The sequence below is a fragment of the Vombatus ursinus genome, unplaced genomic scaffold (assembly GCF_900497805.2).
Source record: "Vombatus ursinus unplaced genomic scaffold, bare-nosed wombat genome assembly UNPS02014807.1, whole genome shotgun sequence".
In the NCBI taxonomy this organism is placed as follows: Eukaryota; Metazoa; Chordata; class Mammalia; order Diprotodontia; family Vombatidae; genus Vombatus; species Vombatus ursinus.
The window spans coordinates 63,545,239-63,560,063 of NW_020954585.1; the positions used below are offsets into that span (position 1 = coordinate 63,545,239).

The 14,825-nt window shown below is 44.4% G+C and overlaps 1 protein-coding gene across 1 annotated transcript in view; it reads left to right on the plus strand.

Annotated features, from left to right (window-relative positions):
- The first annotated feature begins 3,390 nt into the window (after nt 1-3,390).
- The window catches only part of LOC114052352 (synaptotagmin-17-like), an 84,927-nt gene continuing 73,492 nt past the window's right edge, over nt 3,391-14,825 (plus strand). The window contains 4 exon segments of the mRNA XM_027874911.1: nt 3,391-3,448; nt 6,908-6,930; nt 7,651-7,799; nt 12,029-12,177. Of these exon segments, the coding sequence (XP_027730712.1) occupies nt 3,391-3,448; nt 6,908-6,930; nt 7,651-7,799; nt 12,029-12,177 (379 nt within the window).

The window sequence follows — 14,825 nt, forward strand, 5'->3', positions numbered from 1 at the left end:
GACAAGAAGTTACAGTTTAAGAAAGGATATCCTTGCCAGAGCGATCTGAGATGAATCAGGTCACTAGAGGGGCCCTGGAGTTTTCCTCTGTTGGGGCAGGGAGAAGGGCACAGGACTCTCCAGATGGGGGGGTGAGTGTCGGACTTTGAAGAAATAAATCTTCTGTGGCACCTAGTCTGTTCCTGCTGGTATGGGAGAGTCCAATGACCCGGTTCCAGGTTCAGTCCTAATTCTGACCAATTAATGTCAACCGAACTGAACTAGCCTCTAACCTGTGGATGGTTGGAGCCAACAGAACATGCTAGAGACAGAAGAGTCAGGAATCAAACAGAAATTTAATTTCAAAATGAGAGAAATGGCTTGTGAGCAAGGACACATGTGCTGGGGCCCCACCCCTAGTTGGGGGGACCCAAGGCAGTGGGGCTGAACCTTGATTTATATACTTGTGGCTAGATAAAGAATCACACAATTTAATGTAGCAACAGTGTTGAGGCACAACAGCAACAGTGAGGCAAGGTTGTCTAGTGACAAAAAGTCAGTTCATAGCAAAGCTTCATGTCTGGACCTGTTGATGCTTGCTCAAGCTCAGGGACTATCAGGTCCAGAAGGTGAACTCAAAGGATTGTTGTTATGCTAAGCTTAGGGCACAGCTTGCTTGCTGGGCCTTAGCTCTGGAAAACAGGGTATCTCCTAATAGTATCTTTACATATTCCATAACATTCATATGCTACAACTTTTTCAGCCATTCCTCAGTTGATGGGTATCCCCTCAATTTTCAATGCTTTGCTTTACAAACAGAGCTGCCATAAATATTTGTTTTACACGTAGGTCCTTTTTGATGGGTCCCTATTCTTAAAAAGCCTACATCCTAATAGGGGAAGACAAAACATACGGGGGAGCTGAAAAGGGAGAGTGGGAGGAAAGTATGCAAATGGAGGTGGGTGAGGAAGAGGCAGGCGGCCAGTATGGAGGTGGAGCAGCACAGAGAGCTAACTGGAAGTGAAGAGTGCGAATAATGGCTGGATCTTGTGATGATATATTGGGTTCAGGCAGGGACCCAGCAATCATTGAGTTGACCAGAGAGTTGAGTCATCCCAAGGGAGACATACAATCATTATGAAAGTGGAGCAGGGTGCAGTGGAGAAAGGTTCCTTCTATCTCCTAGAGTCTGTGAATCTAGTATCCTCTGCCTAGAGACATGTGCTCACATAAGATCAAAAGGGGAGAGTGCTGCATGGCCTGATGAGGATTCACCAGGGGACAGACAGGAGCCTGGGCAATCCCAAAGACAAACAATTTATTTCACAATTCTATTTAGGATTAGCTTTACTTCTATCCATTATCAAGAACTCCAACCTAACTCCTCACCCTAAGTACATAGAGAATAAGCCCTAAGCAAAACTGTGAATGAGGCATTTGTCTCCAGTGTTCTCTGTCTCACCTTTCTAACACCCTCACGAGCAAGTGCCAGGGATTCTTGGATTCTGTCCCACCCACCCTTCTCCCCTCTCCAGGCTCCACCAGTGCCTGAGATGCTAAACTAATTTTCTTACTAATGGCAGCATTTCTCAAATTGTTTTTCACAGAATTCTAGTTGTTCCATGGGACACTAATAAGGTTTCTGTGAGAAAACTTCAATACTAATGAAATTTTCCCCTCTAAAATGCAAAATAATGTATATATCAAAAATATGCATTATCTGCAATAGTTTGGGAGAATAAAAAGACTCAGTTTTCTCAATTCTAAGCTTATGCCCATCTACTTTACAGGGAGAGAGGGAGGGAATTCCATGCCCCCAGCACCTCTGGAACAGCATTTATGGGTTTCATCAATATATTTCAAATACCAAAGTGGTTTGTGAAGAAATTAGTTTGGGAAAGCTAATTTAAGATGTTAGTGACTTTGCACTAGGTGTAGTTTGAAAGAGCTATTGGGTGAGACTTGAATCCAAAATAAGTCAACAAACTGATGATGAGATTTAAGACACTGTGACATCTGGCAGGTTTACACACACACACACACATACATTCACACATTCATACATACATACATACACACATGCGTACATATATTTAATGGGGCAGGGGAGGGTGAAAGTGGCACTATGGGCACCTTCGGACTTTTGCCACAATTTTGCTGTGGTCAACTTCTGTATTCCTCACCCTGACCCACCTTTCAAATATCTCCCAGCCCTCTCCTTTTTCTTTTCCCGTTTCTGTCTATGGCTCCTGCGAGGCACAAGGCTACTTTGTAACTTCAAATCACTCACACTGTGGCGGCAACAGGTTGAAGGGCTGGCCGCTCCTTTCTGAAGCAGTGTAGCATTGCGCCCGCTGGGTGGCGTTGTTGGACCTCTTTGCGCCCAACCTGTTGCGCACTGGGAACACTAACTCTGGGACTTGGGGAGCGCCAGTCACTTTGGGGCCCCCGCGTGGCCCACATCCTTTCCTCTTCTCTTTCGACTTTTGGTCCCTCCCTTTACTCCTGCTCTGAGGCTTTCCTTATGGTGCCTCCTCCATACCACCTGGTCTATTAGCGCCTCGCAGTCCCTATGTCAACTCTCTTGGGTTCTCTCTGCTCTGAGAGGTTTCAGATGAATACAGAATAGATGTACTTTTTTTTGTCCCCTAAGTCAGGGAAAGGGGGACTGAGCGAATTCATCATCTTGGGCCACAACCCCTAAATGTCACTTAGACAATTCCTAGGCAGTAACTTCGAGGCTGAGTTTCTGTTATGCTCTGCGACAGGTGCAGGCTCCTGGGACAGAACGACACTACCCTGTGCATCACTTACTCTCCCCCTCTCGCCCCCGCCCCGGCTATTCCCTCTGCATCCCCTTTCCCTATCCCCACCCCGAAGCTCTGCTCCTTCTGTCTTCAGATGAGACCGGCTGTGGACCCTTGAGCTTGGCTGCTAGCTGACTCTAGGGCTGCCCTGGACTCAGTTACCAGGTGCCCGCAGTGTGGACCAAGCTCAGGGGCCTCTTCGTGGCCGGCCGGGAGCATCGCGGAGCCAGTGAGAGGCGGGAGCCAGAAGCTAGAAGGCGCCTGAGGCTCCTGGCGCCGCTGGCGGCCGAGATCAGAGCGCAGGGAAAGGAAGAAGGCAGAAGCGCCTGGGGGCGGGGGAAAGAGAGGAGGGAGTAGGGTGCTGCTGGGGCGCAGGTCAGGCGGGCCCCCTCCTCTGGCTCTCTCTCCGTCTATAAGGCACCCACCCAGGTCCGAGAGCCTGGGGGCAGGACCATGAAGAGGAAGAGACGGGGCGGCCAGCTGAGCGGTGGGCATGGGCGCCACTGATCAGCCAAGCAAGTCACGTCTGGGGCGATTGGGTTGGTTTTTTTCCTCCTCCCCCCTTTCCCTTTCTTCACCTCCCTTGTTGTAGAGGGCAAAGTGGATGTAGCAGCGCCATGCCCGGGCTGGAGTGAGAGCGAGTGAAAATGGCGTATATACAGGTAAGGCTGTGGCAGGAGGGGACGTGTCGGGGCCGGGGCCAGGGCTGGGGTGGGAATGGCGTTGGCAGCAGCGGAGGAGGAATGGGGACGATTCGATGAGGACCAGGACCAGTAGCCCGGAGCTGGCCAGCTGCGCCCTGTTGGGCTCATCGGTTTGCCGTGGGGCTGGCGCTCAGCCTCACGCGCAAGAAACTTGCCAAAAGAACAGGGGAGGAGGGAAAAAGGGAGAGACAGTGGCAGTTTGGGAATAAAAGGTTTCAAAGAGGCAACCTGTTTGCGCGGGCTCTTGAGCTGCCCGGGAGCTCTGTGGTTGAGACCAACAGCCGCTATTGAGGCTGGGGCAAAGCAGACGTGGAAGGGCAGTGGGGAGCGCAGGACTGGGTGGAGGGAGGATGCAGAATAATGTAGAGGTGAGAAGGATAGTTAGGGTGAGAAGGATAGTTCAGGGTATGAGGCCCAGGTTACTGCAAGGAGACTCTGGGTTTGTCCAGTCTGGGTGAGATTGGACTGGGGTGGGGCGTGGTGCGATATGGGCGGGGCAGGGAAGCTCCTGGCACCCACAGGACCATTCGTGGATCTGCCGTGCCTTGTCTTTAGCCTCCAGCAGTGGCAGCAGCTGCGAGTTCTGGGCTTTAGCTGTGGAGCAGTGGGGAAGGGGTATCCTTTCCCCAAGGCCTCAATCGGAGCCTGGGGGGTGGCGGTAGGGGAAGGGGAGGAGAGGGTGGGGCTCTAAGGAGAACCGCCCGGGGCAAGCCGGCGGGTAGTCGGCCAGCTGCAGTTACCGTGGTTACAGCTCAGGCTAATTGGCCGCCCGAGCGGAGACATGCAGCTGTTTGGCGAGAGGGACAAGGACATCTCCCTTCTCCTTAGGCTTGGCTGCTGAAGGAGGAGAGCTGGAGAGACGAAAATGACTTGATGATTGGACATGAAATGTAGATTGGTGAGGAAGGACAGTGCATTGAGTGGTAGTAATGAGAGGAGAACTTAGAGGTAAGGTCCCCATTGCCTAGCAAAAACCAAAAACCACACACAAAAAAAAAAGGAAAAAGAAAAAAAAAGAAAGGAGGTAAGGTGAGGTGAGAAGGTTAGGAGACCTGGCAGTTGGCCTTTAACTGAGATAATTTCAAATCAGGCCTTTTAAAGGATCTGTGCTTGGTTCATTGGCCTTTATCCCCAAGACTGCTGAATTAGGGCTTCAAGCTTCAAGGTCATGAGGGTGCCTAAAGCTTTCTGGCACTCTGAGGAATGCAGAGAACTATAGAATGTTACAATGGAGAACTACAGTAGAAGAAACTGAGACCCAGAGAGGGTGAGCGACTTTCCCAAGGTCACAGAGTCGGTTATTTGGAGCTGATACTGTAAAAATTTTCTTGATTCGTAGTCAATTTCTCTCTCTTTTTCTTTTTACATCATCTCTAAATCTGGCATTTTAAAGTTCACATAAAATCTCCACATGCATCGGTGGTTCAGTGCCCAGTTCTCCTCTCCCTAGTCATGCACCCATTGGGGTTCAACCATAGATTTTCCTGCTGAGGTACTGTCTTTGATATTTGACCTTATTTCATAGATTTCATATGTGTGATCAACCTTTTTTCCTTCCCCCCAGCCTAGGCTTCTTCACATTTACAATGTCTCAAGGCCCTTTTCAGTTAGGTCTCTTTATCTCCATTATCATCATTAACAACAGCAAACATTTATTAAGCACCTAGTCTTTGGAGGGCCCCAGGCTTCTGCTTTTCCTTCAAAATATCTAGTTTCCCTTTAGAACATTCTTTATCTCATTCCTTTTCCATAGGTTCCAGACCACTCCTCAGGCAGCATTTTCTGGCTTTGAATGAATCTTTCTTTGACCACACATAGATATGAACTGTAGGTTCTTCTTAGAGAAACCCACAGGAAGTATATTTGAAGTTTGGTTGGAACCTCCCCGCATACATTTCATTCATCATCTTTCCCTTCCCTGATACCAAAACATACATTTTGTAGCTAGGTTACACGGTCAGGGGATGGTGTTCCATTGTGAGGAATTTAGGAAACCAAACTTCTTCTATGTGTGTCTTTTTGTCTCATTATTTCCTTGAAGATTATAGCATCAATAGAGAAGTTTTCCCTGATAGCTAAAAATAAAGATAGGACATAGTAGCTTATTTTTTGTATGGTGCCTTATGCTTTACAAAGTACTTTCACATTATCTCATTTGATCCTCATAATAACCTCATGAGGTATATGGAAAGTATATAGGAGGAATATAAATATAGGAAGAATATAAATATAAATATTCCTCTATCCTCACCCCTATTTGTTAGGTAGACAGGCAAAGGCCCCCCCCAATATTACCATCAGTCAATCGCTGATGTCAATCATTGATGAGAAATAATGACATTCAAGAAGTCTGTCCCTGATGCCCATCTGTTAACCATAGTAATGTCTGTTAAGTTTACTCAGAGTCCTATTTCTGTTTTTGATAATAAATCTAAATTTAGAAGGTATTTTTGAGGTCATCTAGTCCCTTCATTTTATGGATGAAGAAACTGAGGCCCAAAGAAAAGAAATGACTTAACTAAGGTCACACAGGCAACAGGTTTCAGAGACAGGATTTGAATGCATATATCTTGATACTAAACCCCATTCTATGCTGCTATCCAGCTTCAGATGTGGTTTGTTCTCCCTCCTAACAACTCTGATAAACTCAGTGTCTAGCTTAGGAGCCAGGCTGGACTAGCTCTAGGAAACCAGGCTTGTTACAGATCTTATTCATTCTTCCCCTTCCTGCCAAACTTGGCCCCATTAAACATTCCCAGTCTGCTGCTTATTTCCTCCCCTGTCTCATGGGCACAGTTAGAGAGCCAACAGGGTGGGAGAGGAAGAGGCTAAGGGATATTGCTTTGGGCATGTCTGAGGCAGAGAATGGTGGAGAGGAGGGGAAAATATAGCATGAGTTTGAGCTCCACAGAAGCTGGCTTCAGAGAGTATCAGAAAGATTAAACTTCCTACCATCTCTACCTTAGAAGCCAAAGTTGGAAGGATAGGCCTCTGGGAGGATGGGGGGACCAAATGGCCTCCAGGATGTGTTTGCCTGCTGCGTGAGCTAATGATACATTTTGGTTGGCTTCTTGGATATTTCTGTATAGGAAGGTTTGCTATTTTCCCCAAAGTGTGGCTGCATTGGATAGCTCAACTGTCTATCCACCCGCTCTGATTCATACACCATACGGTGCAAATCCAATTGAAAGGCTAAAGTTTCCCATTTATTTATTAGATGTGGTTTGTCATGAGGGGAGTAGCAGCCCTGGATATAGCAACCCCTTGTTAGGAAGTTTTATTCTGTCCCCCGAGATGGTAAGTAGAAAGATGTGGGGATTTTTGAGTTGTCTGAGCATTGCTAAACTGGTCCTTGTCTCTTTCCTTTTCTTCCCTCACCCCACCCCCATCCCTTGCTTCATAATGGATACCTAAAAGGACAGTTGGAGCCATTAAATGAGGTGAGTTAATTGGATGATTCGTTCTGTCTGGTTTCTAATCAAGAAGGGGTTGTCTTTCATTTGGGCGTCTTATCTAGGGTACTAGGTAGAGAGAGAGAGTATTAAACAGTCAGACATTGATAACTGCGCAATTAGAGATGTTCTTGTAGAAGGCAGCTTGAGGGAGAGGACCCCATCCAGAGTAAATAGTTTACATGAAGGGGTTCTTCCCCCACCCCTGCCATTTAATATTCTTTTTCTTATTCACTGTCATGCCACTGGAATCGGTTTTTTGGTTTTTGTTTTTGCTTTTTAAAAGAAGATGAAATAATATGCATTTAGCTTCAGGAACATATAGTCTGTTTCCCACAATGTTGTGTAAACCACCCACACATCAAAGAAGGCAATCAAATAAACTACAAAAGAAAATACCTGCAATGGCTTTCTCTCTCTCTCTCTCTGTCTGTCTCTCTGTCTCTGTCTCTCTCTCTCTATAGCTTCAGTAAGATTCTGTTTGCTGTCATGCTGCCTGCAGTTGGTAAATAGAAATGGGAAAACATTTTGTTCTAAGTGTTTGCAGTAGGGACAGACCTCCTGAATGTCTTTGTTTCTCATCAGTGATCATCACCATCGATCATCAGTGATTGACAGGTGTTAATATTAGTGGGTTTGTTTTTGTTTTTTTTCTTATCTCCTCCTCCCTACCTTCCCCTTCCCCCATCCCTTTCCACTTCTCCTCAGGGCTTTCTTTCTAGAATCTCTGATCTGCTGCTGTGTAGATGGACCTGTCGCCACTGTTGTCAAAAGTGTTACGAGTGTAGCTGCTGCCAGTCAAGTGAAGATGAAGTTGAAATCTTGGGACCTTTCCCTGCCCAGACTCCACCCTGGTTGTAAGTGGAGTTGCCCTGGCTTCCTTTGGTTCACGTGGCATAGTGCTTGGCATGTGTGTGAGAGTGAGTGTGAGTGTGTGTGTGTATGAGATTTTTAAGCATTATTGGAAATAGCCCCTGAGATATGTTCTCCCTTGCCTGAAAGAGTCAGGGTCCCTCAAAAGGAGGAATAATTGGAGTTCAAGAGGCTAATGAAAGTCTTTGTCACGATGCTTATGTTAGCTTGTATTCTACCCTTCCTGGTGTTTAGCACATCATTGGGACTGAGTTTAGATTGATCCTCTTTTACTACCCGTGTGATCCTAGACACTTAAACTCTCTGGGCCTAAGTTTCCTTATCTGTAAATTGGGGTGGGAGTTGACCTAGCTGACTTCTAAGGTTGCTTCTAGCTCTAGACCTGTGATCTTCAGCCCGTTTTAGGCACTAAGAGGCATGGACCTCTAAGGAGGTTTTAATGCTCAAAGTATAGGAATTTTTGGTCAAGTGAGTTCCAGGCAGCAAAGGAAGACTGTAAACAATCACATTCTGTAAAGAGTTTATAGTCCTAATACTACTTACAGAAGTCAGCACTACAGGTAGCCCCTGGGATGCTCATAGTTTCTCCAGCCCAAGCTCTAATTGCATTAGAAATAGGGTGACAGAGACAAGCACCTCCAGCCTGAAACCTACCCTCCAGCACTGTTTATGGTCTCTTCAGCATCTTTCATTTTATTTCCAATTCGTTCTCCTCCTGCGCCTTCATACAACATATCTCCATCTGTCAGCCACTCAGATATTTTTGGAAAGTGGTTTTGAATTTTCTGATCCTCGTGTCGATCTACTTCCCCATGGCTAGACTAGGAATGTGGTCAGAGGGCTAGGGTGGGCAGGTAGCAAAGCTGCAGGGTTCATAGAGGCTCTGTTTGACTCTGCCAGCCTTCAGATCAGGGAGGAGGGGTGGGAGTAGGAATCCTTTAATTATGCAATTGAAAGCCATCATGTATAGGGCGGATTGCCAGTCTTGAAATCAGGGAAGAACTGGGTTTAAATCTCACATTAGACACTTATTAGGACTCTAGGCACATCATTTAACCACTCTGAGCCTTGATTTTCTTATCTGTAAAATGGAGATAATAACAAAAACATCTACCTACTTGGGTCATTTTGAGGATCCAATAAAATAATGCATATAAAACGTTTTGTAAACAGCAACAAAAAAGTGCTATATAAATGTCGGCTATTATTATTGTTATTCTTTCTTTAAAAAGTAATCAATTATAAAACTCACATTTATATAATGCTTTTTGGTTTACAAAGTGTTTTCTTTTCTAACAACTCTCTGAGGTAGACAGTGCAATTATTATGTACATTATGGCTTGGTTTTTGGAGGTTTGTAGCCCAGTGTAGGGGTAGAAACTGGAAATGTGATTCAAATAGCATTTGGGAACTCTGGTGAGGAAACTCCCTTTACCAATGGGGATTGCCACCCCTTCTCTGTATTTTAAAGTCTGAAAGATCTGCTTAGAGTGATGAGAGTTAACTGACTTGCCCAGGGCAGTATGTGTCAAAATGGGACTTGAACTCTGGTCTTCCTGATTCTGAGGCTGGCTGTCCATCTTCTAGGACATCCTACTTCTCCATAGCCCTGCACAGATTCTTTAAACATCCATCTGTGCCAAGGGCAGTGTTAAAAATAATGCTTATGTGGGCAGTTGAGACTAGAATTTTATATGTCCAGAACTAGAGCTTCCCAATTGGAAGCCCCCTACTCTACACAGAGGCCTTCCCTCCTTTCCCCTACTGTGTACAGCCAAGTCTAATCTTTTGAGGTAAAAGCAGAAAGATATCTGGCCCACAGATAGAGGCTGTGTGTGGGCACATAGCAAGTCTCTGTTGAAAAAAGAAAAATCTGACAAAAACCCAGTTGTTGAATGCTTCAGAGACCCAGTCTTGTGGCTTATGTCCCTGAGACTCTAGTGGAGTTGAGCTGAGGCCAGAGAAAGTCACAGGATAAAGAAGTGGTCTCCTTGCTCACCTCCACCTCCTGGATTCCCCCTTCCCCAAGCATTTATTAAGTACCTTCTATGTGCCAGTCATAATACTAAACCCTTTATAAATATTATCTTCAAGACAGCTCAAATCCAACCTTTTGGGGAAGGCCTTTCCCAGTTCCCCCAGCTACTAATGCCTTCCAATCTGATATGACTTTTTATCTATTTTATATGTATTTACATGTTGTCCCCTCTCCCCATCCCCATTAGAATGTAAGCTCCTTGAAGGCAGGAACTGCTTTTGCCTTTCTTTATACCCCCAGAGCTTAATAAATGCTTGTTAACTTTGGTCTGGACCTTTCCTGGCCAGGGAATTTTTGTTGTTCTCTCTTTAACAAACAATTGGTGAATGACCTATAGTTTAACCTGTAGTGTAAGAGATAGGAATGCACCTGGGCAGGATAAGAGAGGACTTGGTTTCCCTCTGAGCAGTGGTCAATACTTAACATATTTTGGGGGCCCAACTAAATGTCTGATAATTTGTAAAAAATGCTCCTAGAAAGGTATGAGTGGTTTTTTAAAATGATGTTATAGTTTGTGCATCCCCAGATTTATTTACTGAGTAGGCAGTTGTATATATTTAAACAAGCAGGGAATGGAAATGTCAAGTGTGCAGGCCTGGCTGTGCTGTTTCTCATGCAGTGCCTGTGCTCAGCTCAAGGAAGCCTGCCCTCTGGCACCTCATGGGGGGCTGTGATGACAGCAGTGGGCACAAGGTACCAGTTTGTACAGGGTAGGGCAACAGGTGTGTATGTGAGACACATGCATGTGAACTTAACATACGACTTGTGACACATGCTCAAGACATATGGTGAAATCTCTCCCACCTCAGGAAACACTGCTGCTTCATTTATTTATGTTTTATATTCAACACGTGACATTTAATGGGCAAGGCCCTGTGTTAGGCCCTTTGGGGGAATAGAGGAATGAATAAGGCACTATGCCATGGTGGATAGAGGGCTGGCATGAGGAAGACCTGGGTTCTGATCCTTACAGTGTGACCTTGAGCAAGCCACTTAATCTCTAACCTCAGTTCCTCATCCGTAAAATATAGGGTTTGGACTTGAAGACCTTTGAAGTCCCCTCTAGCTTTATGATTTATGAGAAGACATGGTCCCTGCCTTTAAGGAGCTCATAGTCTAGTAGGAGGAATAAGACAAGTACCCAGATAATTATAATACAAGGCAACTTATAGTAAGGGCTGGAGTAGTTCAGAGGAGTCTGAGATTATTACATCTTGGGGGATTAATTGAGGGAATGAGTGAAGACTTTGTGAAATTCAGTTAGTAATTCAATAAGCATTTATTAAGCACTTATGTAGTTCAGCAAACATTTATTAAGCACCTACTCTCAGGGACTATACTTGGCACTGGGAATGAAAAAAAAAAAACAACTACAGTCTCTACCCTCAAAGAACTTATATTCTTCTGGGGAAGTGCAACATATACACAAATAAATATTATAATTAAAATTAAGGATAGAGAAAGCTAGTCTTTCTTGAAAGGATAGTATCTTATAGGTCAGAAATTCAGAGTTCTAGGTAAAGATGGGCATAATCTAATGGCTGCTGGATGAAATACTGGCTTATGCTTATCAATTTAAGGTTTGCAGAACACTTCACAATCTTGTGATAGAGTCAGCGTAAGTATTACCTCCAATTTGTAAATGGGGAAACTGAGGCTCAAAGTGATGAATTGACTTGCCATGGTCACTAACTAATAAGTATTAGAGCCAGGATTTTAACCCAGGTCTCTGGACTACAAATCCTGTACCATTCCCATTTCCCCCAGTGTAGGGGAAAGGTAGTATCTGCAGATAGTATCCATATTGTGTTTACTTCGGTGCAAACATCCCAAGGGCCAAGGAAGATCTAGAAAAACCAAGGGTGGGTGGGTGAAAGGGAAGACTATCTGCAGGTGGGCTATATGGCAGATATTTCTCCATTTCTGGCTTTCCTAGGTCTTCCCCTGTGGAGTTTGAAGAGAAGTAAACACAGTATGCTTCCAACCCTGTGTGTCTCTCTTCTGAGCTTATGATTCTAATTCTGAAGAAAAGGGAGCAATTCGTATTTTTTTCTTTACAGCAAAGCACACCTCCATGTTGTCATTTCTCAAGTCATTAACTAATTAAGATAGTAGTTCCTGAGGACCCGATCAGTTTCTCCTGGGCTACTCCTGAAGTCTCTTCCCCTTCACTAGGATGAGCAACCGGAATGAAGATAAGAATGGGAACTCAGACCACACTGCCAGTGAGGCTCCTCCAACCCCACAGGATGACTCCCCAGATCAGAGACGGTCGTCTTCAGATACATCTAAGTCTGCATACAGCCTTACCCGGAGGATTTCAAGTAAGCTTCTAGGCAGTCACCTTCTGTGAAAATTATAGCTCGAGAAACCCCATTTAAAATTCCATCAAATGCATTGCCAGGAGAACAGACAGAGCAGATTCACTTAGGAACATCAGTGTTCCCAAACAAAGAAGAAAGAGGCAGAGTTGCTGGAGGAGGAAGGGCTGGGAAGAAAAAGACTGGACCCTGCATTGATGGCTCACTCAAGGTGGCCTTGATTATGAGAAAACAAAGCTGATGGAAGTGGAGTGGATTTTTGTTTGTTTGTGGCACTAAAGTTGTGTCTAATGAGTTGATTGGTTTTAGTTAATGGCCCCAACTAGCTGTGTGACCTTAGGCAAATCTTCACAGGTGCAAGGGCTAGAGTACTGCACCTGGAGTCAGAAAGTCTCGAACTTTGTGACCCTGGGAAAGTCACTTAACCTCTGTCTGTCTGTAAAATGGCGATAAAAATAATACCTGTCTTCTAGGGTTACTGTGAGGAAAATGAGAAAATATTTGTAAAGCTCTTAGCACCATACCTGGCATGTAGTAGGTGCTTAATTAATAGACAATAGTAAATGCTTTTTTCCTTCTTTCCTTCCTTCTTTCCTCTATTCTTCCCTCTTTCTTTCCTCCCCTTTCCTCCCTCCTTTCTTCCTTCCTCTGTTCTCTTCCTCCTTTCTTTTGTCCTTCCTTCCTCTATTCCTCCCTCTTACTACTCCTTTCCTTTTTTCCTCCCTTCCTCCTTTTTTCCTTCCTTCCTTTCTTTTCTCCCTCCCTCCTTCCCCCTTTCCCCTCTCTTTTCTTCTTTGCTTCCTCCCACCTTCCATCCTTTCCCCTCTCCTTCCCTCCCTCACTCCTTCCTTCCTTCCTTCCCTCTCTCTCTTCCCTCCTGGCCTCTTTCATCCCTTCCTCCCTTCCTTCTTTCCTCTCTGATCTAAGCTGTTTTATCTGAAAAAAAATGGGGGGGAGTGTTGTGTTGATACATGATTCTGCACAACTACAAATCCAATGAATTTGGTTGACTTTTTCCTCTGCCTCATTGAATTGATCAGTTGTTTAATTAGATTGACTGAATTGATTACTATTATTATCAGTTGTAATAATGGCAGCTTTCATTTATGTACCACTTTAAGGTTTATGGAATTTTTTTTTCCCAACAACCTCATGAGACAGTTGAGTTCAGTAACTATTAATCCCATTTTCAGATGTGGAAACAGACTCCGGAAAGTTATCTGACTTGCCCTTGGTCACATTGTTATTGTGTGTTGAAGTTGGGAATAGTAATTTGAACACTGGTGTTCTGTGACCCTTCCACTATACCTAGCTCTCTGTCATGATTTTCCCATCTCACAGGTACCTAGAAGGTATAGAATGGGTATGTAGTAGGCTGTATGTCATGCGATATGATTTCAGGAAGTAGATAGTGGGGACCAGACACCACCCCCATCCCTCTTTTCCTAGGCTACCTGAGACTTCAGTTCTTTTAACAAGGTAAAGGCTCATTTAAGGGGCAGCTAAGTGGTTTGGTGTATAGACCAAGGGGCCTGGAGTTAGGAAGACTCATCTTCCTGAGTTCAAATCCAGCATCAGACATTTACTAGCTGAAGACTGGGCTAGTCACTTAATCCTGTTTACCTCGGTTTCCTCATCTTTAAAATGAGCTGGAGAAGGAAATGGCAAACCACTCCAGTATCTTTGCCAAGAAGACCCCAAATGGGGTCAGGAAGAGTCAGACATGACTAAAAAATGACTGAACAAAAAATATCAATTTATTCTGCTGGGGATAAGGCAAAAAACATAACATATTGGAAGAGGTGGCATGCTGACTTAACAGTTATTCATGTTTTGATGTGAAAAATGTTTTTGGATACTTTCCTGACAATAGATTTTGTTGGAGAAAAAAGAAAAGAAAGTCAAAAGGAACCTATTCTTTCTAGAATTTATTTTCTTCAACTGCAAAATAAGTGATTATGACTAAATGATTTCTAAGATTGTCAACAAGCATTTATTAAATGCCTAACAAGACTAGCCAAGCACTGTGCTAAATTCTAGGGATGTAAAGAAAGGCAAAGAACAGTCCCTGTTCTCAAGGAGCACACAGTCAAATATGGGGGTGGGGGGAATTGCATGCTAACAATTATGTACAAACAAGATATATACAGTATAAATGGGAGATAATCATAGAAGGAAGGTACCAGAATTAAGGGAAATACCTTTGAAGTCTCTTGGAGTTCCAACATTCAGTGGTGTATCAAATTTTACCTATTGCAATTTGACCTAAAGCTGGTTTTGAACTCTTGAATTCAAAGAGCTAAAAGAGACCTTATTATTATTATTTTTTTTTTGGTAGTTGTTCAGTCTTTCTCAGTCATGTCTGACTCTTTGTGACTCCATTTGCAGTTTTCGTGATGGAGTTATTGGATTGCTTTGCCATTTCCTTCTTCAGGAACTTTACAGATGAGGAAACTGAGGCAAACAGGGTTAAGTGACTTGCTCAGGGTCACACAGCTAGTAAATGTATTGAGGCCCAGTGCTGTATCCACTGAGCTACCTGGTTGCACATCAAAAGAGATTTTAGGGACCATCTAATCAACCAGTGTCAAACTCAAATAGAAACAGATCCTTGCTGGCTGTATACTGACTTAGAAAACCTCAAATTAACA